Here is a 22351-nt window from a genome sequence, read left to right on the forward strand (position 1 = left end):
GGGCCTCTGTCCACCACGTCAGAGGAGTGGATCGGGCGCCCTGGACGAAGCCTAGTGCTTTGGGGTGGCACAGGGCGGCGGGTGGGGGGAGCCCTGCCAGGTGGGGCAGCAGCCCATGTGCAGTCACGGGGCCGGGGGCTGGGACTGGCAGCGGTGTGGCTGAGGGACCCCCGCCACAGCCCCTCCCAGTGCCCTGTACCCCAGAATCCTGTGCTCTCCTGAGCCTCCAACCCACAGGAAGGGCCCCAGCCCTGAAGGGCCCTTCTGCTCAGACACCTCACCAGCCGCCCTGCCAGGCAACACCTCCAGCCCCCGCCCCCGCCCCCGCCCCCGCCCCCGGGGCAGTGTCCTCCAGGACGCCGGGCGCTCAGAGCCCCGCCAGCAGTCCCCCCTGTGCCCCAGACCTCTCCCTCTCCCTCTTCCTGGCCTGCCCCCCATCTATTTGGGAGGAGGGGAGATCGTCACTGCCCCCTCTAGTGTTTGAGGGAACCTGACCCTCAAGAGGGTCTGGGGGTGGCCAGGAAGGATGGAAGGGTGCAGTGGGGGACACTGTGGAAAGCAGAGAAGGGCCATTGAGGTCACGGGCAACTGAACCCCCCAATCCAGAGGCCACCCCCACCCACCCTCTGTCTCCCAAGGAGCTCCCATTGACGGAGAGGGAGGAGGGAGCTGAGGGGTGCTGCTGCCCCCACTTCCTGGGCTGGGTCCATATGGTGTCCCGGAGCCACCTGGAGCCCAGCGCTGCCGCCTCCGCTTCCGGGACAGCGGGCGGCTGGCGCCGCCTCGCCCCGGCCCTCACGGGGGTCTCTGCCCCTGGGAGGCCGGGCTCAGGGCCCTAGGGGTGCTCCCGGGAGGCCGTCTGCCTGGCTGCCCCTGAGATTTGAGGGGTGGGGTCTGAACTGAATGGTTCTGAGCTTCCCCACAAGTCAGGGCCAGTGCAAACGCCTCGCCCCACTGGCCTGAGTTCTGGGCCAGGCCCTCGCTCGGGGTCCCCGGGAGCCCCACAGGACGAGCAGAGTCCTGGCCCGGCGGCCCCCGGCGGGTGGGGGCGCCCCAAACGCTGACGCCAGGGCTATTCCTGGCCGCTTCCGGCACCCCAGCCTTACTTGGAGGAGCTTCCGCTGCGTGGGGCGAGTGACTGGCACATGCGGGAGCTATTCGGAGACGCGCCTCCTTTCCCGGTTATTTTTAGGGCTTGAGAAAATACTCGGGGAGCCCGCTGCCCCCACGCTCGACAAGTGCCGTCAGAGGGCTGGTCCCGAGGGCTCTGAGCCCCCGCGGATGAGGGGGCAACCGAGGCCCACAGGGAAAGGCCCCCGAGGTGGGGGGAGGCCCTGGCGCCCGCCCGCCCTGCACACTGGGGTCCTGCCACTGGGCCCCCCGCGTGGGCTGAGGGCCCCGCAGGGTGAACGGAGGGCAGGGGGCAGGGGGTCCCACCCACCCTCTCCCCAGTCTGAGAGGCAGCGCTTGCCCCCCGACCCCCCCCCCCCCCCGAGAGGTCGCCAGGGCAGGGGCAGGAGGGGCTGGGCCGGGAGTTCCAGCAGGGGGAAGTTTCTGGAACCGCCTCTGAAGACAAGCCCCGAGGAGGCAGGGCCTGGGAGGCGGTCGGAGCCTGGGGTCTGCCCAGGAGCCGCCGGCTGGGCGGTGGCCGGAGGTCAGAGGGTGGCTCTGAGGACAGGGCGGGCGAGAGCAGGAGCAGAGGACAGACCCTGCCCACGGGCACCAGGCCGGGTCCTGTGATGGGGCCAGAGGGACGGGCCGAGCGGCTGGAGGGGCGGCTTTGCGGGAAGAGCCTCTGCCACCTAGGGCAGGGCCACTGGGGGGTCTCCCCGGGCGCCGTGGACCTTGGTGGGCGGGGCAGGTGGGTGAGAGGGAGTGGGGGCCGCTCCTGCGCCAGGACTCCCAGCTCCTCCGGCGGCACGTCCCGGGGAGCCAAGACACCCGTAATCGTCCTTGCGCGGTGTCCACCCGCCCCTCTGGGCACACACCCACCCTCCCTCCGCCCGTCCTCTGTCCACCCATGCTCCCCTCGTCCATCCGCCATCGTCGATCATCACCCATCCTGCCTCCGTTCGTGCGTCTGTCCACGCACCCGTCCGGGCCACCTTCCTCCCTCCCTTCAGGCGGCCGCAGTCTGGCGTGGGGGACTGGCAAGGTCCTCGTTCTAGCCCGAAACCCCACAGCAGCCAGGAACGGTGGCTGCCATGGTGGGGGTCACCAGCACCAAGATCACTCCCACTAGCATTCACTATCTTTTTCTTTTTAAAAATTTATTTCTTTTATGCACACAAGAGCTGGGGTGCAGGCCAGAGGTGGGGCGGGGGTGAGAGGACCCCCCATACACAGAGTGGGGAGCAGAACAGGCGGATCCACTGACACACACTGCTGAGGGAGCAGCGGGAGACAGGAGGGGTCTGCCGCGCCCTGGGGGTCACTCCCTGGCCGGGGTCGCCCTCAGGCCGCAGTGGCTGGGACAGCTCCATGGTGCCAAGGCTGACCCCTGCGCCCCCAGGGAGGCCCCCGCCATTCTCGTCTTCACACCACCAGCACCGCCGCTGTCTCCTTCCCCAGCTCTAGTCCATCCACTGAGGCGTCACCGTGCACGTCACTGGACATCGTGGTGGCCGCCACCCCCCTGCCTCCCCCCGCTCAGCTGGTCTCAGCGTCCCTGGGGGCAGGTTGCCAAAAAACAAAAACAAAAACAACCAAACATTTGTACAAAGCTGCCAAGGCAAGGTCCAGGGAGATCCTTCTGGCGGCCCGGCCGCGCTGGACTCCAAAGGAAGGGTGACACCTGCTGGCGAGACTGCGGTGGGGGCCAGTGTGGGCAGGGCCCAGGAACTGGCGCCAGGAGAGCTGGGTTCAGGCACCGCCCCCCGGCCCCCACTACCCGCGGGCACAGGCAGCACCACTCAGCCGCTCTGCACCTGTTTCCTCTGTACACCACATCAGCGTCCCTGCCCTGCCCAGCGGCAAGAACACAGAGGTGGACACCTGGATGGACAGAGGGAAAATGCAGATTTCCTACCTTAGCTCTGAGCCCGCACAGCCTGGACCCGAGCACTGCGGCCCAGGGCTCACTGAGGTCACCTGGTCCTGGCCACCCCGCCCTAGCCCTGCTCATCCCAAGCCCTGACCTGCCACCCTGAGCCTTGGCTACCCCAAGCCCTGTCTACCCCACGCCCTGGTCCTGGCCACCCTGTGTCCTGCTCCCCCCAAGCCCTGACCACCCTGTGCCCTGGTGCTGGGCACCCTGTGCCCTGGCCACCCTGCGCCCTGGCCACCCCAAGCCTTGGCCACCCTGCTCTCTGGTCCTGGCCACCCTGTGCCCTGGCCACGCTGCCTGAGTTGGCCCTGCCTGCAAGGGGTGTGGAGCTTGGTCCACCTGACCTTGCTGCCTCTTGCAGTGGGTGGGGGGCCAGGAGCCGGGTGAGACCCTGCACCCCTCGGGGCTGTGGGGAGCCTGGCTGTGCATGCAGCTCCCCACCAACCTCCTCCCCTGGGCCTCAGCCCCTCGCCTGCACCCTGGACCAGGTGGTGGTGGAGCCCCAAGGGTGGGCCGGGCAGCCACATGAGCTGTGTGACCTCCATGGACCCAAGGGGCCTGGGCCACGGAGCGCACGCCCACGCCCATGCCCACGCTTGGGTCTCAGCAAAACCTTTGGGTCTTCACCGGAGTGCAGAGCTGGGCGATGTCCCTGGGGGCTGCCTGCCTGTGCCCAGCCATGCCTGCAGGCTTGCGGCCACCCGGCCACGGCTCCTGTAGCGTCAGGACCAGGGGCCTGTCCTTTGTCCTGGCCGCTCTGCAGGAGCAGCACCCCCATCTGCGCCTGCTGTGAGGACCCCGGGTGCCGGCCCCGCCCTAGCCCCCCAGGCCGAGCAGAGGGGAGGCGCCACGGGAGGGTGCTGTGGGGCCCACGCCCGGCCCCCGCTTTAGTTCAGCTTGGCACTGAGTCTATTTTGAAGGACATGGCTGGGGGCCAAAATCTCGGGTGCTGGGGCCTTTAAAGCCCCCCTGCACATGCAATCTGGGGGCGCCCGGGTGGGGGCACTGCCTGGGGCAGAGCTTGCAAGGCTCAGCCGGCAGTGCCAGCGGGAGTCTGGGGTGAGGGGGGGGGCGAGGTGCGCATGCTGCCCCCTGCTGGAGGCTGTGTGTGGGGCAGAAGCCCCCACAGCGTCTCCCCATGCACTGGGAGCCCAGGCTGGGCGGTGAGGGCCAGTGCAGGCTGCCCAGGGCCGGCCTGGACCCACACCCCACGTGGGATGGTAGCTCCATGTCTGCCCCGCATGCCCGCCCCATCGGTGGCAGTGGGCGCGGCGAGGCCTGGCAGGGGGGCCACGGCAAGGCCACCAGGGACCCCGGGAACTTGACCCCAAGTCAGCAGGCGCCGGTCGGTTGGGACATGGGGGCAGGCGTCTGGAGGAGAAGGTGGGCACCCCAAGGCCAGCAGGAGGAGGGTGCCCCAAGGCCTTTGTCCTCCACAGTCACCCAGGCACAGGAAACCTGTGACTTAGAAGCTACACGGCATGGGGGGGTTGGGGTGCCTGGGGACCCCTGGCGCCGCAGCTGCAGCGCCCCCCGCTGTCCGGGGAGGCCCGCCGGTGCGCGAGGAAGGCCACGTAAGAACAGACGTGGGTTTTGAATTCTTTTTATTGAAGAAAAGAAAAGGAGAGAAAAAATAGAGTCCCACCCTGTGTCCTCGAGTGGGTTCTGCCCTGCCCTGGGGCTGGCCTGCTCTCCACGCGGGCAGGGGCCGGGCCCTGGAAGTGTGGGGGGCGGGCTGCTTCCCGAGGGTAGGGGGGCTAAAAAACGGTGCCAGGCCGGCTGGGCCGAGTGGGCCGGTCTTTTGCCGCGGCCGCTCGGCGGGCATCCTGGGGAGCTGGCCGCCCCTGGCCTGGCCCCTGTCCGCGCTGCCAGGCGCCGGGCTGGGCCCGAGGAGGGCGGAGTCTGAGGCACCTTCCGGCCTCTGGAGCCCTGTGCCTGCGGGGCCGCTGCCTCCTGTCCTGTCTGTCCGGTCTGGCTCTGGTCCCAGCACCGCCGGCCGCTGCCTGGCCGCCGTAGAGTGCCCTGAGGCCGGTGCGGGTCGGCTGCTGCCCGCGAGCGTGTCTGGCCCTCCCTGTGGCAGGAGCGGGCGGAGCAGCATCCCTCCTCCGTGGCCCGGTGGTGGCCGCCGCCCGCCCGCTCAGACCTCGGTCTGCAGGTCCATGACGTCCTGGCCCACCAGCGGGATGGTGGCGCCCGCCTTCTCCCACTCCACGCTGCGCAGCTCCAGCGGCGACGGCGCCAGAGGCTCCAGCTCCTTCTTCGCCCAGGCGGGCGTGCCGTGGGCCTTCCGGAGGCTCTCCCAGGGCCGCTTGTTGGGCGTCTGCTGCTTGTCCGGCTGCTGGGCCCGCAGCGGAGGGCGGGGGGGGACACAGAGGACGCCGAGTCAGCGCCTCCGGGCCGTGGGGCCACCCGGGAGCCGCTGCGAGAGCCGGGTCGGGCGCAGGAAGGACTGTTTGGAGGCCGCGCCGGCCCAGCACCCGCTTGGCTGCCCCTTCCTCCAGGGCGCCCCGGCCACGTGCCCTCCCGCACCCCCCTCCGGGGCCAGCCAGCCGTCCCCCGGGTCTGCACCAGCCGGGCTGCCGTCCTGGGACGGTGGCGAGCGGGGCGGGGTCAGAGGGGGGGCCGGCGCCCGCCTGGGCCCCTGGCCGCGCCCAGACCTTGCTGTCGGCGCCCGGCCCCTCCTTCTCCTTCTCCGCGTGCTGCTGCAGCTTCCGGTTCAGGTCCTGGAACATGTCCTGGTGCCGCTTCCGCGTGTGCATGATTTTCTGCGGGGCAGGAGGCCGGGTCAGCGGGGCCGAGGCTGCCACCTGGGCGGGGCTCCTGGGCCGGGGGCCCTGGGAGGGCCTGGCTGCGGCCGGCCTCCTCGGGTGGGGTGTGGGGGCAGGGGACAGCACGCACCTCAAAGTCCAGCTCCGCGTACCGCGACTTCCGCCGCTGTGGGGAGAAGGGGTTGTGTGCTCTGGCGCCGGCTCCCCGCGGCCGGCCGGGCCAGGCCTCTCCTTGCCCCGGACGGACGGGAGAACTGGCCCCAGATTGCCCTGCGGGACACGCCCTGGCCTAGGACACAGCCCTCCCTCGGGGGACGCTGGGAGCCGGCCTGGGAGGGGCCGTGGGGGAGGCGGTGGCCAGAGGGGGCCGGAGTGGGGGAAACACACCCCAGGCCCCCCAGGCCGTGACAGGTGGGGACGGCCCCAGTTCCTCCTAGCACTGGGTGAGCCCACCTCCTGCCCCAGGGTCGACCCCCATCCGGAGTGGCATCTCTTGCCCAGTGCCAGGGCCAGGCGAGAGTCCCCTCAGCCCATGCAGGGACACGGGGCCACAGCCGCATGTGGGCCCATGACAGAGCAGCCTGGGGCCTAGGGCGTGGACCCCAGGCGTGGCCTGGATAGAGGCCAGGAGGTGGACTCATGGCCTGGGAGGGCAGGGCTCCCGAGGGCGCTGGGCCTGGTCTCAGTCCCACAGGCCCAGGGGGCTTGGGGTCAGCTCCGGCTTCCAGGGAGGCCTGCGAGGGGCTCGCTGCACAGCCACTGGCCCATGGACGGGCTGGACTCGGTGCCTGGGCCAGCTCGTCTGGCTGGGAGTGCAGGCCGGGGCCCCTGCGCTCCGAAGTCAGGGCCCCTGGCGAGGCGGTCCAGGTCCAGTGTGGGCCGCAGGCTCCTGGGGGGCCATGGGCCTGGCCTGGCCAGCGGCCAGAGCGCAGACAGATGCTCCTTGGGTGGGGCAGGGGCGCCGGGCCCAGGCCACCTCCCCTCCAGCCGGGGGCCTCCTTCCGGGGTCCTGGCCTCGGACCCTGGCCACCGGGGTCCCGACACCCTCCCTAGCCACGCAGCTGCGGCCCTGGCTGCCTCACCTCCAGGGAGCTCACGGACAGGGTGGACACGTTCTCCTTCCTGCCCCCGGCCCCCGCGCCGGGCCCGGCATGGGCAGCAGGCTCCCCCGGCTCCCCCAGGCTGGGGGGCGCGGGCTCCAGGGAGGGCGGTGGGGGCAGGGGCGGCTGGGGGGGTGGGGGTGGGGGCGGCGGGGGCGGGCTGGGGGGCGCCTCGGGGGGCCCGCGGGCGGGGAAGCCGGCCTCAGGTGCCATGTTGAGGTGGATGAGGCGCGTCTGGGGCATCTGGTCGATGTTGATGCTGTGCTTGGGCTCCTCCTTGGGTTTGGGCCGCAGCGTGGCCGTGGCCGTGGGCAGGATCACGTAGCTGGTGTCCAGGGCCTTCTCCTGCGCCCGGCTCAGCTCCGTGTCCAGCTTCTTGAAGATGTCGCCGTCGCCGATGAAGGAGGACTTGGGCGCCCTGTCCTTCTTGAGGGTCAGCGAGTGGTTGGGGAAGTCGGGCAGCGGCCCGCCCGGGCAGTGGGGTGAGCCGTGCAGGCGCAGCTTGGACACGTTGGCCGGCAGGCTGTTGAAGTGGGGGGGCGCCGCCTTGGCGTGGGCCAGCTTCATCTTCTCCTCCTCGGGCAGCGACGGCCGCTTGAGTGTGCCCGTGATGGTGGCCGTGCGGCAGGCCGCGATGTCCTTGTTCAGCACTGGGGGACAGGCGGGGGTCAGGCGGGGCTCGCGGGGTCCCGCTGGGCCTGCTCTAGGCTACGCCCTGCCGCACCTGCCGGGCCCGCGAGGCCCCTCAGCTTCTCAAAGCAGGCTAGGACACCGGCCCCGCTCTGTCCGCCCCGCACGAGGACAGTGACCGCCACCCACAGGGTTCTGTGTCCAGCAGCTGGGAAGGGCCACGGGGCAGCGACAGCCCAGGGTGTACGCAGGAGGGCTCAGCGGCCCGCCCCGGCCCACACCCTGCCTCGCCCCTGCCAGGGACTCTTCCCCTGGGGCAGGAAGCCCAGGGCCAGTAGGAAAGTGCCCTCTGACACGCCTGCCCGGCCGGCCCTCCTCTTCTCTGATGGCTGCGGCTTCCTGGGCCGCCATCCCTGCCTCACTTATGCCCCCGTGTCCCAGCGCCGGCTCCCCACGCCTCACAGGGTCCAACAGGCTTCGAGGCCAGTGCCCCCCAAAACAGGACTGAGACTAAGCTGCTAAGCATCTCCAAGTCTCGGGGTCACCTCTCAGGAACTAGGGCACGAGACCTGAGAGGGGTCCAGGAGACACGCTCTGCCCAGCTCCCGTTCAGCCTGACCCAGAGGCCGCCTCCTCGGGAAGCCCCCCGGAGCTCCCTGGCCCAGCTGACCCTCCCCACCAGGAGCCGCTCCAGCCCCGCCCCCACAGCTCTCTCCACAGGGGGCGCCTCGCAGCCACCTGCCGCCCAGGGCGGCCTGGCCAGTGGTCTTCCGTGCTGGGAAGGGCCTGCCTGTGGCTGCCTGGATGCGGCTCAGGGCAGCGCCACCAGGGGCCTTTCACAGCCACTGCCACCCTCGTGCACTGGCGTCCAGGGAGCTCAGCACCAGGCGAGGGCTCGGCGGAGGGCCCCTCTCCCCACTCCCACTGGTGTCCCCCCATCTGAACGCGTGACCCCACGGCTGGACTGACAGTGAAGCAATGAAGGCGACACAGAACGTGGGCCCTGCGGGTGAGCGGGTCGGGCAGGCGGAGGCCGGGGTCTCACACGGCCGGCCCGGCCTCCTGCCCCGTGAGGGTGGAGGTGAAGACCATGGGTCTGTGGGTGCTGAGCTGGGGGCACCACGGGAGAGGAGGTGGCCAGGCGAAGGGCCCCGCCAGCCTGGACGCCCGGCCACGTCTGAACTCTGGAGAGTTTCCTGGAGGCTCCTGCTGCTGCCTGTGGCTGGGATGCCCGCGGGTGGGGGCTCAAGGTCGTCACTGCAGGCCCCGGGGCCAGCCAGCTGCCCCTCTGCCCAGAGGGCCTGCCCAGTGTTGCGGGGCAGGGGTGGGATGAGGACAGACGAATGGATGGACAGACGCACAGAGAAAAGAAAAAGAAGCAGGTGGGCCCAGGCCAGAGCCCCCTGTCGCTCTCACCTGTCAGGCGCTCACCTGATCTACAGGCCAGATCCACGTCCTTCTCAAAGTCCGTCTGCAAGACAGAGACGGCGGGTGAGGCTGGGCCGGCGGGGGCGGGGGGTCCGTGCACAGGCCGCCGGCAGGACCCCGGGCCTGGATCTGCCGCCGGGTGGGCGAGGGCCCCGCGCAGCAGCCTGCGTGCTGCGGCGCCCATGCTGGACCCGGCGGGCAGCGGCTTCCTGCGGGCACCCACCGTGTGTCTGCAGTGCCTGTGCATCCACGCCAGTGTGCACACGCATGTGTGTGCGTGCCTCTGCGTGTGCGCCAATGCATGCAGTTCACTGCACGCACACGTGTGCACGCCTGGCCTGTGAGTGCACGTGTGAGTCCACCCGCCAGGTCTCCAGGTACTGGGGGGAGTGGGCAGGCCCCGCTGCGGCTTGCCCACGCGCCCAACCCCTGGCTTCAGTCTCCCTGGCCCCAGAGCCCATCCTCGCCATGCCCTGCTGCCCTCCAGAGGGCGGGGCCCCCACCGCCCAGCCCAGGACACCACCTGCGGGCACACGGGTCATGGGGACCAGCTTGTGTCCCCTCCACTGTCCGCACCACGGCCCTTGAGAGAGGGGGCGCGGCCAGGGCAGAGGCAGGGAGCCGGGGCACAGGGCTGCTGCGGGATGGGTTCCGGTGGCCCCAGCAGCCCCGAGCACCCGCGGCCCCGCCATGGCCCCGGCTCCAGGCGAGGAGGGGCAGGCGTGTGCTGGGCTCCACCTTCAGGGGCTCAGGGCCGCCCAGGCTGGAGCGTGACCGGCTGGTGGCTGTGCTGCCCCAGGGGACAGCAGGGCCTTAACTGCCCCCTGGAGGCGCCTTCCCTGCAAACCACAAGGACCCTCTGAGGTCAGAGGCCAGGCCAGGAGGAGGCAGACGAGGGACGGTCTCCGCCCTGGCAGCCCTGGGCAGGAACTGGCGTCTGCCAAGAGCTTGCCTGGAGCCTGCACAACCAGCACAGGGTGCTGGCACCCCAAAGGTGGGCGAGCACCACTGAGCACCCCACGGACACCCCAGTGCAGCGGGTGCCAGATGACAGGTAGAGGGTCTCCCAGGACGTTGCCGGGGACTGAACAGAAGGTCCTGGGGCTCAGGGGAGCTGTGGGGGAACGTCCCGGCGGGTGCCTGCCCCGGGGGTGCAGGGGCAGCTGGGCTGTGCAGGAGGCCCAGGGGCCACGTGGGGTCGGGGCAGGCCAGGGCTAGGCCCCCGGGGAGCCAGGCCAGCGGAGCAGAGGCTGCGAGGGTAAGGAAGGGTCCGGCTGCGGGGTCCGGCCGGGGCCTGGGCAGGGGCCTCCGTGCCCACACTCCACCCTCCGTCTCCGAACCTGGGGTCTGGGTTTCACCCTGGCGAGCCTGTTTCCCCACTGCTGGCTGGACTGGAGTCCCCCCAGCGGGCTTCGGGGCTAACAAAGCTCTGGCTGGAGGACGGGGAGCAGTGGGGTTTGGGGCGCCGGCGTGGGGCCCTACCATGAGCTGGGCGTGGCCATTCTGGAAGGAGCCCCCCGAGTCTCCGTTGCCCTCCTCCTGGCGGTCCACCACGCGGCACTTCACGGCGTCCTGGACCTGGGGGGAGGGTGGCCAGTGGGCAGGGCCGGGCGCTCGGCCAGAACCTCTCCCTCCCCTCCCAGGTGCTCTCTGCCCCTAGGGGCGGTGGGTGCACCCCATCTGTCCCTCCAGTCTGTCCCCAAGAGCCGCTGGGGCCAGGGGGCACCGTGACCTCTGTTTCCCAGCTTCTCAGGAGGCGACCCCACCCCCGGGGCCACAGGCCCCTCGGGCAGGGGAGGGCGCTGTGCGCAGGGGAGCAGCTGCGTCTCTGGGCCCCGGGCCTCAGGGACACAGCGAGGGCTCCCAGCATCAACGTGCTGGCCAGCTTGTCCAGGGAGGTGATGGGCGCCCCCACCCAGCACCCGGGTGGCGTCAGCAGAGGGCCCGCGGCCTGGGGCCACGACAGGCAACGGGGATAAATGGCGAATGCACCCAGGTTGAGCTCGGCAGGCTCCCTGGAGGAGGTGCGCTGAGTGGAGGAGAGGAGGGGGCTTGCTGGCCCCTGGCTCTCAGACACAGACCCACCGCCCGCGTGGCTCTGCTGCTGGGAGGGGCCGTGCCGGTCTGGGCGCCCCCACCCCACACAGATGGGAACGTCGAGGGCACCAGGCCCAGGGAGGGCAAGAAGCTCACCCCAGGCCACAGCGCCAGGGCCAGGCACCAGCTAGCTGCAGGCCCTGCGGGCGCACCTTACCCTTCCTCACCCCGCTGACCGGCCAGCCCCACAGCTGTGCCCAGCAGAGCAGCCATGTCCAGGGGATGCCCCAGGCCCTCCCTCCCCCCTCCAGGAGGGCCACCAAGCCAGCCTCCTGGCCCCTCTGCTTCCCCCAGGACACCGGGTCCATGCACCTGCCAGAGTGGGCCAGTGCCTGGTGTCCTCCGTGCGGGAGCCCGGCCCTCCCGCCGAGGCGTGAGGCTGGACCCCGGAGCCCAAGCTGGCCCACCTGGCAGCCTTCCGTGGGCACACATGGGGGGCATGTAGGCGTCCGCCCTGGCCCCTCGCCTGGCTTGCGAGGGTGAGGCTCCGGGGCACCTGGCTCTCCTGCAGCGGCCGGAGGCCGCCTTCAGCTACCAGCCCCCTGCGCCTCCTGCTCCAGTGGGCGTCCTCCAGAGCCCCCTCCTGGCCACTGCCGCCCTGGGCACGTCCTGATTTGCCCGGCCACAGGGCTTGTTCCCCGGCGCCGCACCCTGGGCGCTCCTGCCCACCCCCCGCCTCGCGCCACAGGACCTGGGCGGCTGGGGCCACGTGGCTGGGGCTGGCACCCCAGAGCCCAACAGGCTCTGTGTGGGCCGGAGCCGCTGTGGGGGCCGTGTCCGTGGGCTGGCGGGCCAGCAGCGGCGACAGGGTGGGGAGCGGGCTGGTCTGGGGCTTCTCTGCGGATGGGACGGCGTGGGGGAGGCAGGGGGGCTCTCCCGGGCCCGCCACGTTGAGCGCGCGCCCCCGCGACCAGCACCAGCGCCGTCCTCCCCTCTGTGCTCCCGTCAGCGCCCCGGGGGGCCCGGCAGGGCTGGCCAAGCGGTGACCCGCGTCAGCAGCATGGGGTGCAGCCCCATCTTCACCCCAGCGTCCCCGGCCAGGCCCACACACCCTTGGGACTCCCTGCTCACCCGTCCCAGCCGCCCCTTTATCCTTTGAGTCGGGATCCCTTCGCCCCTCAGGCCTCCGCCGCCCGGTCACCAGCCCCTCTTCACCCTGCAGCCCTGAGGGCGGCCGGCTGGGGGCGGGTTTGGGCAGCGCCGCAGCCAGGCTCGAGCGGGGGCGAGGGGCGGCCCGGCCCAGGACGACACCGGGGCGGGCAGGGCTGCGGGGCGGGCCTGCGGTGCCCCCGCCTCCCCGGCACCCACCTCCCTGCGCAGGATGCAGTGCACCATGACTATGACGAAGCCCTCCAGCGAGTCGAAGACGGCGAAGAGGATCTGGAAGAGGGCGGAGCGGCGGTCGGTGACGGCCAGCACGGCCGACATCCAGGTCAGCGCCAGCAGCGGCAGCACCACGCAGGAGCTCCACAGCGAGGCCCTGTGGACGGACCGGCGGCGGGTCAGCGCTGCCCGGCCCCGCCCGCCCCGCGCGGCCGCCGCCTGACCCCCGCCCAGGCCCTCCCCGGCCAGCCTCGTTGCCTCCTCCTGGGAGCCTCCCAGCGAGCTGGGGACGCAGGAGGTCCCGAGCCTGGGGCGGAGGGGCGCTCTGGGAGGGCAGCTTTCTGAGCGTCCGGGCGCGGCTGGCAGGCGGCCCGAGGGGGAGGCTTCGCTGGCTCAGCTCCCGGGTCCTCAGACCCCCGAGCAAGGGGGCCAGGCCCCAAACGCAAGGTGGCCACGGGGGAGGGGGTGCTTGGCCAGGCCTCTGAGCTCTGGACAGAGAGAGAGGGGGAGAGAGCGGGGACGGGGCTGGGGAAGGGCGAGGGGCTGCGAGGAGACAGACAGACACAGGCACGGGCAGACAGACAGACAGACAGGACAGAGACCAACGGGCGCTTCCTCCTGCTCTGCCCGCCCCCAGTGGAGGGTGTCCTCTGCCGGGCTGCCCCGCCCGCCCCCAGGGGCAAATCCTGGAGGCACCGGCCCCCAGCACCACCGGCCGCCCGCCCCCACCCCCCGCGCCTTCTCCAGGGGGGTGCGGCCCTCGAGGGCTGCACAGGACACCCCGGGATGGCTGCCCCGCCCCGCTCTTCGTCCAGGGCAAGGTCTCATGGACCCCGTCGCTGCCCCCAGGCCCGTGGCCCCCGCCGTTGGTGCGAGGGGTGGACGGAGCAGGGTGGCTCCCGGAACGGTGTCCCCACTGCAGCTGCACCCCTCCATGCCCGGGGAGACCCACCTGCATGGCTGTTGCCCCAGCACGCGGGGAGGGCGCCCCCTGCCCCTTCAGAGCAGACTGCCCGCCCCACCTGCTGCCTGGCACCCTGGGCCCCGCCTGTAAGCGACTAGCCCTGGGTGTGCAGAGCGGGGCCCTGCACCCCGAGACTGGCCGTGGGACGATGGGTTCGCTGCACCCTGAGACAGGAGGAGCCGGGCCCCACAGGCTTGCCCGGCGGGAGACCACCCTGCAGCCCTCCCTGCCCACACTGCCCCGCTCTCTGGTCCCCAGCCCCCCACCTCCCTCTCAGCCAGACCCAGGTCAGCTGAGCAGACCCTGGCCGCTGGGGGGCGCTGCCCCAGAACCCAGGGGACTCTGACCACACACACTCACCCCCCGCAGACGCGCGCATGTCCACACACACCAGCAGTCGCCTGAACGCTTTACACTCACATACGCACACACATACCCTGAGCTCATGCGCGCGGCTGTTCCAACTCTTACACTCACATGCACAAGCATGCACGTGCATTCTTGCACTCACGCCCGCAGGCTCACATGTGCATAGACACACCCATGATGGAGCTCACACCCACGTGCACGGACACACACACGCCCTTGCACCCTTGCACACACAAACATGCATACCACACACTTCCACAGCGCACACTCATGCAGCACATGATACACTCCTGTGCTCACACACTCGCATGGGCCACATGCCCACACGCTGAAAGGCACACGCTGTGCCCTGCGCACACCGGCCTCTCTCCGGCCCCCACGCCACCCTGGCACCCCGCGCCTGGCCACCCCGTCTGTCCCGTGCCATGAGGTGGAGGCTGGCAGCGGGGCCTGGCGGGTGCAGTGGGTACAGGACGGGAGACGCGGTAGCCGGAGGGCGGGGAGGCGGGGCCGGGGCTGCAGGGCGGATGGCAGGAGGGACAGCGGCCACAGGAAAAGCCTGACAGCGCAGCGGGCGGCGGCACTAACATGGCGTTACTGGCAGCTTCGGAGGAGGCGGCGGCCGCAGAGGGGGCTCCACACTCGGCACATTTGAGAGCGCACCCGAGGGGGGCCCGGGGCAGCTGACTGCAAGTGAAATTAAAGTGCTGAAACAGAAGCAGACGCTGTTTTCGTGGCAACAAGAGGAGGAAGAGAAAGTGAAGCCGGCCAAATGGCGTCCAGCTGGGCCTCCTGGGGCAGAGGAGGGGTCCTGGGGGGCAGAGGAAGGGTCCTGGGGGGCAGAGGAAGGGTTCTGGGGGGCAGAGGAGGGTCCCTGGGGCATAGGATGGGTCCTGGGGGCAGAGGAGAGCCCCTGGGGGCAGAGGAGGGGTTCCTGGGGGCAGAGGAGGGGTCTTGGGGGCAGAGGAGGGGTCCGGTGGGGTAGGGGAAGGGTCCTGGGGGGCAGAGGGGTCTTAGGGGGCAGAGGAGGGGTCCTGGGGGCAGAGGAAAGTCCTGGGGCAGATGAGGGGCCCAGGGGGTGCAAGTGGGGGCAGGGATGACCATGTGTGCCTGAGGCACTAGGGCCTGGGAGGTCAGGACAGGCGCGCGGACATCTGGGTTGGCTGCAGGGCCGCTGGCTGCCCACAAGGCCCTCCCCACTGTCCCAGTCAGGACAAGGGGCCCGCCTGCTGGCCGGTGGCATCTGGGCTGCCCAGCAGGCGAGCCTGCGGTGCTGTGGGGCTGGTGGTCTGCAGCGCGGGGCTGCGTGCAGGGAGTGGGGCCTGGGCATGGCGGTGGGTCGGGGCACACCCCGGGACAGCCCCCTCTCCACACCCAGGAAGGGCGAAGTGGTGAGGCCAGGCTCGGCTCGCTGACCAGCCTGCTCCACCGTGAAAGGGGGCTGCGAGGTGCCCGCCGGGGAAGAGCCCGGCCAGACCGCACCCGACGGCCTGTGTGTGGACCCTGGCAGCCGGGCCTGTGCCGTGGCCTCTGCCGAGGAGCGCGTGTGGGTGACGCGGAGGCCAGGGCTGCCCACGCTGGCCCCCCATCGACCAGGATGGGGCCCGGGCCCCACCACCCATGGCCACGCAGCAGGCCAGGCCCCAACCCCAGAAAGCAGGTTTCTGGGCGGGACCAGACCAGACGGCCGAGGGCCCCCCGGGAGGACCCGCGGCTCTCGCTCCCTGGGAGGGGGGAGGAGCAGGAAGAGCGAGACAGAAAGACAGAGGGAGACAGACGGACGGACAGAGACGGGGCGAGACTGGCATGGGGCCCACACAGACGCCAGCCGGGCGGGAGGACGGACGGGGCAGCAGAGCACGTGCGGGCTCAGGGGGCAGGGCAGGGGCGAGGCCGGGCTCGGGCTGGAGCGCCCCCGGCCACACTCCCGGCCGAGGACACCGCTGTGTCCCCCCTCCTCAGGTCACCACCCCCACGATCTGGGGGGGGCCGCCGGGGTGGGGTGCCCAGAGGCGATCGCTCCCCTGAGTCTGATGACCTTCTCGGTCACCCGCCCATCGCTGGTCAGACTGAGGCACAGAGCAAGGCGGGGGGGCCGTGGTCCAACGCGAGCGACCTCTGACCCAGCCCCGCCGGCTCCGGGGCCCAGGGGTGGCGCGTCCTACCCTGCCCGCTCCTTCAGCTTCTTGTCCGTGATGCCGTCTTTGGACACGAGCTTGTTGAAGACCAGGATGCCGATGACCATGTTCACCTGCGGGCGGAGGGCAGGACTGGGCGCCGAGCGGCCGGCGGAGGCCGGAGCCCCAGCGGAGGCCCCCAGGCTGGGCATGCGGCCGGGGCCACGGGGCCCCCCCACTGGGGTCGCAGCCTGGCCCTGGGGGCAGGACATGAGGACTGGGCCCACCCCGCTGGGGCTGGGGGGACACGGGACAGTCTCAGGGACCCCCTGTCTGGACTCTGGCGGGGGCCACAAGGATTGGCCAGGCAGCCTTAAGAGACCTGGACTCAGAGCAGCCTCCTGGGGGCGCCTCCCTGAGTCCGGGCCGGACCCGGAGGCCGGCACCTGCCCTGGGGTGAGTTTGTCTGAGGTGAGCCCCCCGCTGCTCCCCCATCCCAGGACTCCCTGCCAGGGGCCTCTGCAGACCGTGAGGCCTCCCTCTTCTTGGCCTGCTGGGTAGGCTGGGAGGCCCTGATGCCCTCTCCTGGGGTGCCCACGGGCAGAGGGACGGCCGCCCTGCAGGATCCTGAGCTCTGCCGCTGGCATGGGGCCCAGAGGCCCCCGGAGGCTGAGGTTCCTGGCCCCACAGAGGCAGGCCGGGCCCTGCCCCCGAGAGGAACAGCTTTCCAGACTCACCGAGCCGCCGGCTGGGGGCTTCTTCCGGGGCACCCCGCTTTCTGATATGGCCAGGGCAGCGGACGGGACGCTGGCCACTGCCCTGCTGGAGCGGCTCTCGCTGGGCTGCCCCCGGGTCCCCTCTGCCTTCTACACCCATGGGGGTGGGGCTCCCGCTGCCACCGCCTGCCTCTCTCACCCCTTCTGGAGCGCCAGCCCTCAAAATGGCGGCTGCCATTGATGTGCCAGCATTGAGATGCGGGGCACGTGGCCGCTCCCGCTGGTGCCTCGGGAATAAAGGGCTGGGATTCCAGATAGGCTGCGGGAAGGGTCTGGAGCCCCAGGGACGTGGCCAGCAGCCCCCTACCCACCCAGGCTCCTCCAGCTTGCCCCCCGCAGGCTCACGGCCCCAGGCCCACTTTTCTGTCCAGTGTCTGGCCCCAGGCAGGCGGCAGGCCCTGCTGGGAGAGGCCCAGGCAGCGGGACGGCGGGTGCCCTGCCCGCTCCGATGGGAGGGTTTGCGGAGGAGAGTGCCCGCCGGGGCGGGGGGCGGGGGGCTCAGACTGTCCCAGCAGCCCGGCTCGTCCACCACGGACGGCGACCAGGGCCGAGTCAGGGCCGTCCTCCTGCCAGGCCCCCGCTCTGGCAGGGGCGGCTTCCGGCGGCCTCACCCTCTGCCGCCACCGGCCCCAGCACCCTCAGCAGATTGCCGGACCCTCCCCTGCGTCAGGCAGCCCCCTCCGTGGCCCCCTGGGTGTCGGCCGGGGCCAGCAGAGCCCGACGGCCCAGGCCTAGCCCCGACGGCCGGCAGGCGGGGCCCGCGGGGCAGGGGGTCCGTACCAGCACGACAGCCGCGGCGGGTCCCACGAAGGCGTAGAGCAGCCCCCCCTCGAGAGACAGCCAGCAGCTGCGGAGGACAAGGGCGGTGAGCGGAGGGGGCCGCCCCGCCAGCAGGGTGGGGGTGCCGGGGGCGGCCAGGGAGCGGGCCCCGCGAGGGCACCCGCCAGCAGGCCTCCCCACTCCTTCAGCGTCAGGGCCTCGAGCCCTTTTCACAGAGGAGCGGCAGCCCGGAGCGGGGCCCCACACGCAGCAGCTGCGCTGGCCGGGGAAGGGGCCCTGGGCTGCACCCCCCCCACCGGGCAGCCCGCAGAGACGCTGCCACCTCGCCCGCCCTCCTGGCCGTGAGGCCGGAACTGGGGACGGGCCTGGCCCTGGCCTGCCCACTCAGCTCAGGCCCAGGGCCCAGCATCTGGCCCCTGCCCGGCCCCTTCCTCATCCCGTGGACACCACCCGAGTGGCCACAGGGGCCTCCAGCCCAGTGAGAGCCGCCCTGCCTCACACTGCCTGTCCCAGCGGCCCCTCCGGCCCCAGCGCCCACGGAGAGCCCCATCTCCCCGCCAGTGGCGCTCGCAGGGCGGGCCCCTCCCCTGCAGGGGCGGCGTCCCCACTTCCCTCCCGCGCCCCAAGAGCTAAGCAGCCCGGGATCTCCGTTCCTGCCCACTGCCTGAGGGAGGCGCTGCGGGCCAGCCATGAGCGTCAGGCCGCCCCGCCCTCGGGCCGCACCCCTCCTTGTGGCGGAAGCCACATGCCAGGTCCAGGGCCAAGCTTCCGGGCCCTCACCCGAGGGCGCAGGGCCGGGCCCAGCGGACATCACTGAGAGCCACAGGACATCAGGACATCACTGTGAGCAGCGCCCCTCCCTGCCCTCTTGCCAGCACATGCACAGGCCAACACCTCTGGTGCCGGAGGGGAAACTGAGGCTGGCAGCGGCCAAGCCCATCTAGTCACCTGAGGAGGAGGCACGAAACCCCGAGCCCACTTCTCAGGCCCACGGCTGGGTGGGGCTGCTACGGAGGAGGAGCCCAGGGCCCACATGCCTTGCCTGGGCCTCCTCTGCCCTGCAGGGCCGTGGGCGGTGGGCAGGCAGGGGCGGGAGGCTCAACCAGCCCCGTCCTACTCACTAGTTCATGGTGCTGTACCCTCTGGCCTTGGTGAATCCCACGGAGATGGCCACAACCAGTGCGGGGAGCCCTGGGGAGCACAGGGCTCGGGGTTGGTCCCGGAGCCCCGCCCGCAGTCCCTCCCCCTTCCAGGCCAGCAGGGGCGGCGCGGGACGAGGGTGTGGGGTGCAGGCACCAGCCCTTGACGCCCCAGGAGGGTGATGTGAGTGTGTAGGGAGGGGACGAGGCGGGCGAGGAGGCCCGCGGTGGGCGCACGTGAGTGTCAGAGGGAAGGCGTCTGGCATGAGTGGTCCCCAAGGGATGTCCAGGGCTCACACCCAGCCTGGCTGCCCTGGGCAGCCCCGGGGGGGGGGCAGGGCCTGGCAGGGGGCGGCGCGGGGGCTCACCCCAGCCCAGGCAGAGAAAGCGCTTGCGGATGAGGCGGTTCCGGAGACGGCCAGTCACGGCCATGTAGGACTGCCAGGCCTCGGTGAGCACCCAGCAGAAGGACGACAGGAAGAAGAAGTGCAGGAAAGCGGCCACCAGCGTGCACACCACCTGGGGGCGGTGGGGGGCTGGGCAGGGGTGGGGGTCCTGGCCCACGCCTACCCCGAGCCCGAAGTGGGGCCACCGCGGTCACCTGTCCTGCCCTGGGATGGCCGCTGCTCCCTTGAGTCCCCTGGGGGGCCGCCAGGACAGGCCCCCTCCCCCCGCATCCAGAGGCACAAAATGCCCCCCAGGGCCTGAAAGGTCACGGCCCCCGGCTGCACGGCCGGCTCACAAGCTCACGTAGCCTGCCAGAGTCCCCAACGGTGGGGCGGGCACAGGAGCCTCGCGGCCCATCTCAAAGCACCAGCCCCAGGGGGATGCGGCACCCCAAGTCTCCATTCCCATCCTGGCAGGTGACAGCCCCCAGGCTGCTGGAGGAGAGGGGAGGACCCCACAGGGCCCACATCTCTGCCCTTGGTGGCCAGCAGATCCAGTGTCCAAGCCAGACGGCCACATGACCAGCGCCACCCCCGGGAGATGGGAAGGGCCACCTACCTTGTTGCGGGTCTGGGTCTGGCCGATGAGGATGAGGGCGTTGGAGGAGATGATGGACAGGCAGAAATTGATGAGGATGACAGAGCGCTCAGAGCGGATGTACCTGCGGGGACAGGACGCACGGCCAGTGCCCAGGGGCCTTGCCTCCGTAAGGGCCGGGCCCGGGTCCCGCTCAGACCCCCGCCCCCAGACAACTCCGTTCCACCGTCCGCGTGCCCTGGGACCCGCCAGATCTCTGGGCCCCGGGCTGACGCCCTGTCCTCGCCCGAGTCCGCTGCAGGAGGAGTGCTGGGCTATCTGACTGCAGGGCGGTGCGGTCCAGCCTGGTCTCTGTAGAGTCAGGGCAGAGGACAGCGCCTGCCGCTCAGGCTGAGACCGGGATGAGGAGCAGACCGGCCCCGGCCACACGGCTCCTACAGCCCCGCGCTGAGCAGCGGGCACAGGCCGTGCCTGGGAGATGCGCAGTGGGCAGCTGCCCTGCAGGCCTTGGACAGCCCACGCTCCCTCCCTGGGTCACCCTCTGCCATATGTAGGGGAAGCCCCAGGAGGGATCCAGCGACCCCCAGGACTCGGGACACTGGCGGACCAGCCACCAAGAGAGTGACAGGCAGCAGAGGAGGCACCTGAGGCCGGTTCTGGATCAGCTGACCTCCCAGGGCCCTGTCCTGGGGCAGGACAGAGGGGGCGGCGCCTGCTGCTCCCAGGCACAGGGTCACCATGAAAGCACTGACCCCCCGACCCCTAATGCACATTGACCTCAGGTCCTGCCCTTGAAGCTGCACACAGGAGGCTGACCTTGACGTCACCCTCCCTGCCCCGGGTCTCTGCTCAGTGGGGCTGCAAGCCGGGCCTGGGGGCACAGTCAGTCCCCATGAGGCACACGCTCCTGGCGGACCTGGGCACACCTATGGCCACCAGCCACTCAGGCCCAGCCCTGCACATACCTCTCACCCAGCACTGCTGACCAGTCAGCGCCCTCCTTGCACACATCACCCCACAATTCCTGGGGTCCTGCGCCCAGGGGTGAGCCCTGACCCCAGCCACCCCTACCTGGCACAGCTGGGCTAGCAGGCTCCTGGCCCAGCTGAGGGTCTCCAACCTGCCACCCGGCCCCGCCCACCCGGCCCCGCCCGGCCCCGCCCACCCGCCGCGCCCCGCCCACCTCCACACGGACACGTAGATGATGATCAGCATGAGCAGGGTCAGGGAGGACACGCCGCAGCCCACGATGAGCGTCACCGAGGGCACGATCACCTTCTCCATGTTCTGCCAGGTTCGGGGGGACAGCGGGAGTGAGGCCCGGGAGAGCCCCGAGGGTGGAGGGGCACAGCGGGGCCTCCCGCGCCCCCTCTTCTCAACAGACCCCAGCAGCCCTGCACCCGCGCCCCCCGGTGCCTTCCGGTCTGCACTGCCCCATGAGGGGCTCTGTCCTCTGCGCAGGGCGGGGCACCTGCCAAGTCCGCTGGCAAACCCCCGCCCCCCACTCGCCCGCGCCCACGGGCCCAGGGCCGCGCGGGGCCCTCACTCCCAGCGGTCGGGGAGGCCCCGCCACGCCGCCCCAAGGCGCTGGCCGTCCTGGTGCTGGGACGCCGGCCGAGAGAGGCCTCAGCCAGCACCCCCACACTTCACCTCCACGCCCTCCAAATGCAGGCCCCCCGCCCCCTGGCCGCGCACAGCCGCGCCCCAGGAGAAAGCCCCCGTGGTCCCTTGCCACGGCCGCCCCACGGAGCCCCGGCTCCCACGCTCCAGGCCGGCCCCTCACGCCCTCCGCCCAGGCCCCGCAAGGCCTCCCCACCCGCGGACAGAGGATTCGTCAGATGCGACCAGAGTCCCCTGCACCCCCCAATTCTCCCAAAGCTCCGGGCGACGCCCAGATGTGTCCAGTGCCCCGGCTCTGTCTGGGAAGGCCAGCGGCCTGGCCCTGCCCATGCTCCAGCAACACCTGGAGAGACCCGCCTGGCCGCTGGCCGCCTTCCTGTTCCTGCCTCAGGGCCCGTGTGCCGGCTCTTCCCGCCCCCGGGACGCCCTCCGGCCCTTCTGACCTCAGCTTGTCATGCGCAGAGGGGCCTCAAGCCCCAGCGGACCCCTCAGTTCCCACCACAGCCCCCAGCACAGCCTTGAGCAGCCCAGCTGGTCCATGCTGTCCCCAAGTGACCCAGGGCTGGGAGGTCAGTGGCTTAGGAAGGGGTGGGAGGCAGAGTGACCTCAGTCAACATTTCCAGGACACCGGGCTGGCCGAGAGCCGGCCGGCCAAGCGGGTCAGAGGCGGCCGGTTGAGCAGCTCACACCTGCTCCACGCCATCTGCCTCCGTCTGCTCTGCTGGGCCGGGCAGCCCCGCGCCCGCCAGCCTGACCACCTGCGTGCCGCTCCCTCCTCCGCCTCTCCAGCCAGTTACCCCTCCCTCCAGACAGCCAGGCCCTGCAGGCCCTAAGCAATATGGGGAGAGGACAGGTGACAGAATGGGAGGGTGGGGGTGTTCGGGAAATCCAGGCCTGTTGGGACTTGACCTCCGGGGCAAGAGACTGGCCCTAGCCCACACAGACACAAGGCGGAAGCTACCCAGTCTCCTGCAGGGACCTGCACTTGGCCTGGCCCTGTGCTGCCCCCGGACCTTTGCACATGCTGCCTCTGGCCCAGTGCGCTCCCCTGACCTCACAGAGCTGCTCTTCCCCAGCGCAGAGGCCACCGCCCCACCGAACATCTAGTGGAACCAGGCCCAGCTTCTGGGCGCTCTCGCGGGCTGTCCCGCTTGTGGCTTCTCTCAATGCTTGTAGCTCCACACGCACGAATTCTCTGCTCCCCAACTTT

At 71.2% G+C, this 22351-nt stretch overlaps 1 protein-coding gene across 1 annotated transcript in view; it reads right to left on the bottom strand.

Annotated features, from left to right (window-relative positions):
• Positions 1–4639: 4639 nt before the first annotated feature.
• ADGRB1 (adhesion G protein-coupled receptor B1) overlaps positions 4640–22351 on the bottom strand; it is a 51844-nt gene continuing 34132 nt past the window's right edge. Inside the window, 13 exon segments of the mRNA XM_054691934.1 lie at positions 4640–5381; positions 5704–5811; positions 5945–5980; positions 6897–7564; positions 8976–9015; positions 10455–10550; positions 12378–12549; positions 15891–15976; positions 17399–17465; positions 18520–18589; positions 18906–19056; positions 19543–19645; positions 20705–20808. Coding sequence (XP_054547909.1) covers positions 5184–5381; positions 5704–5811; positions 5945–5980; positions 6897–7564; positions 8976–9015; positions 10455–10550; positions 12378–12549; positions 15891–15976; positions 17399–17465; positions 18520–18589; positions 18906–19056; positions 19543–19645; positions 20705–20808 — 1899 coding nt within the window. The 3' untranslated portion in view covers positions 4640–5183.

Source organism: Talpa occidentalis, unplaced genomic scaffold, assembly GCF_014898055.3.
Source record: "Talpa occidentalis isolate TD23 unplaced genomic scaffold, MPIMG_talOcc4v2.1, whole genome shotgun sequence".
Lineage (NCBI taxonomy): Eukaryota > Metazoa > Chordata > Mammalia > Eulipotyphla > Talpidae > Talpa > Talpa occidentalis.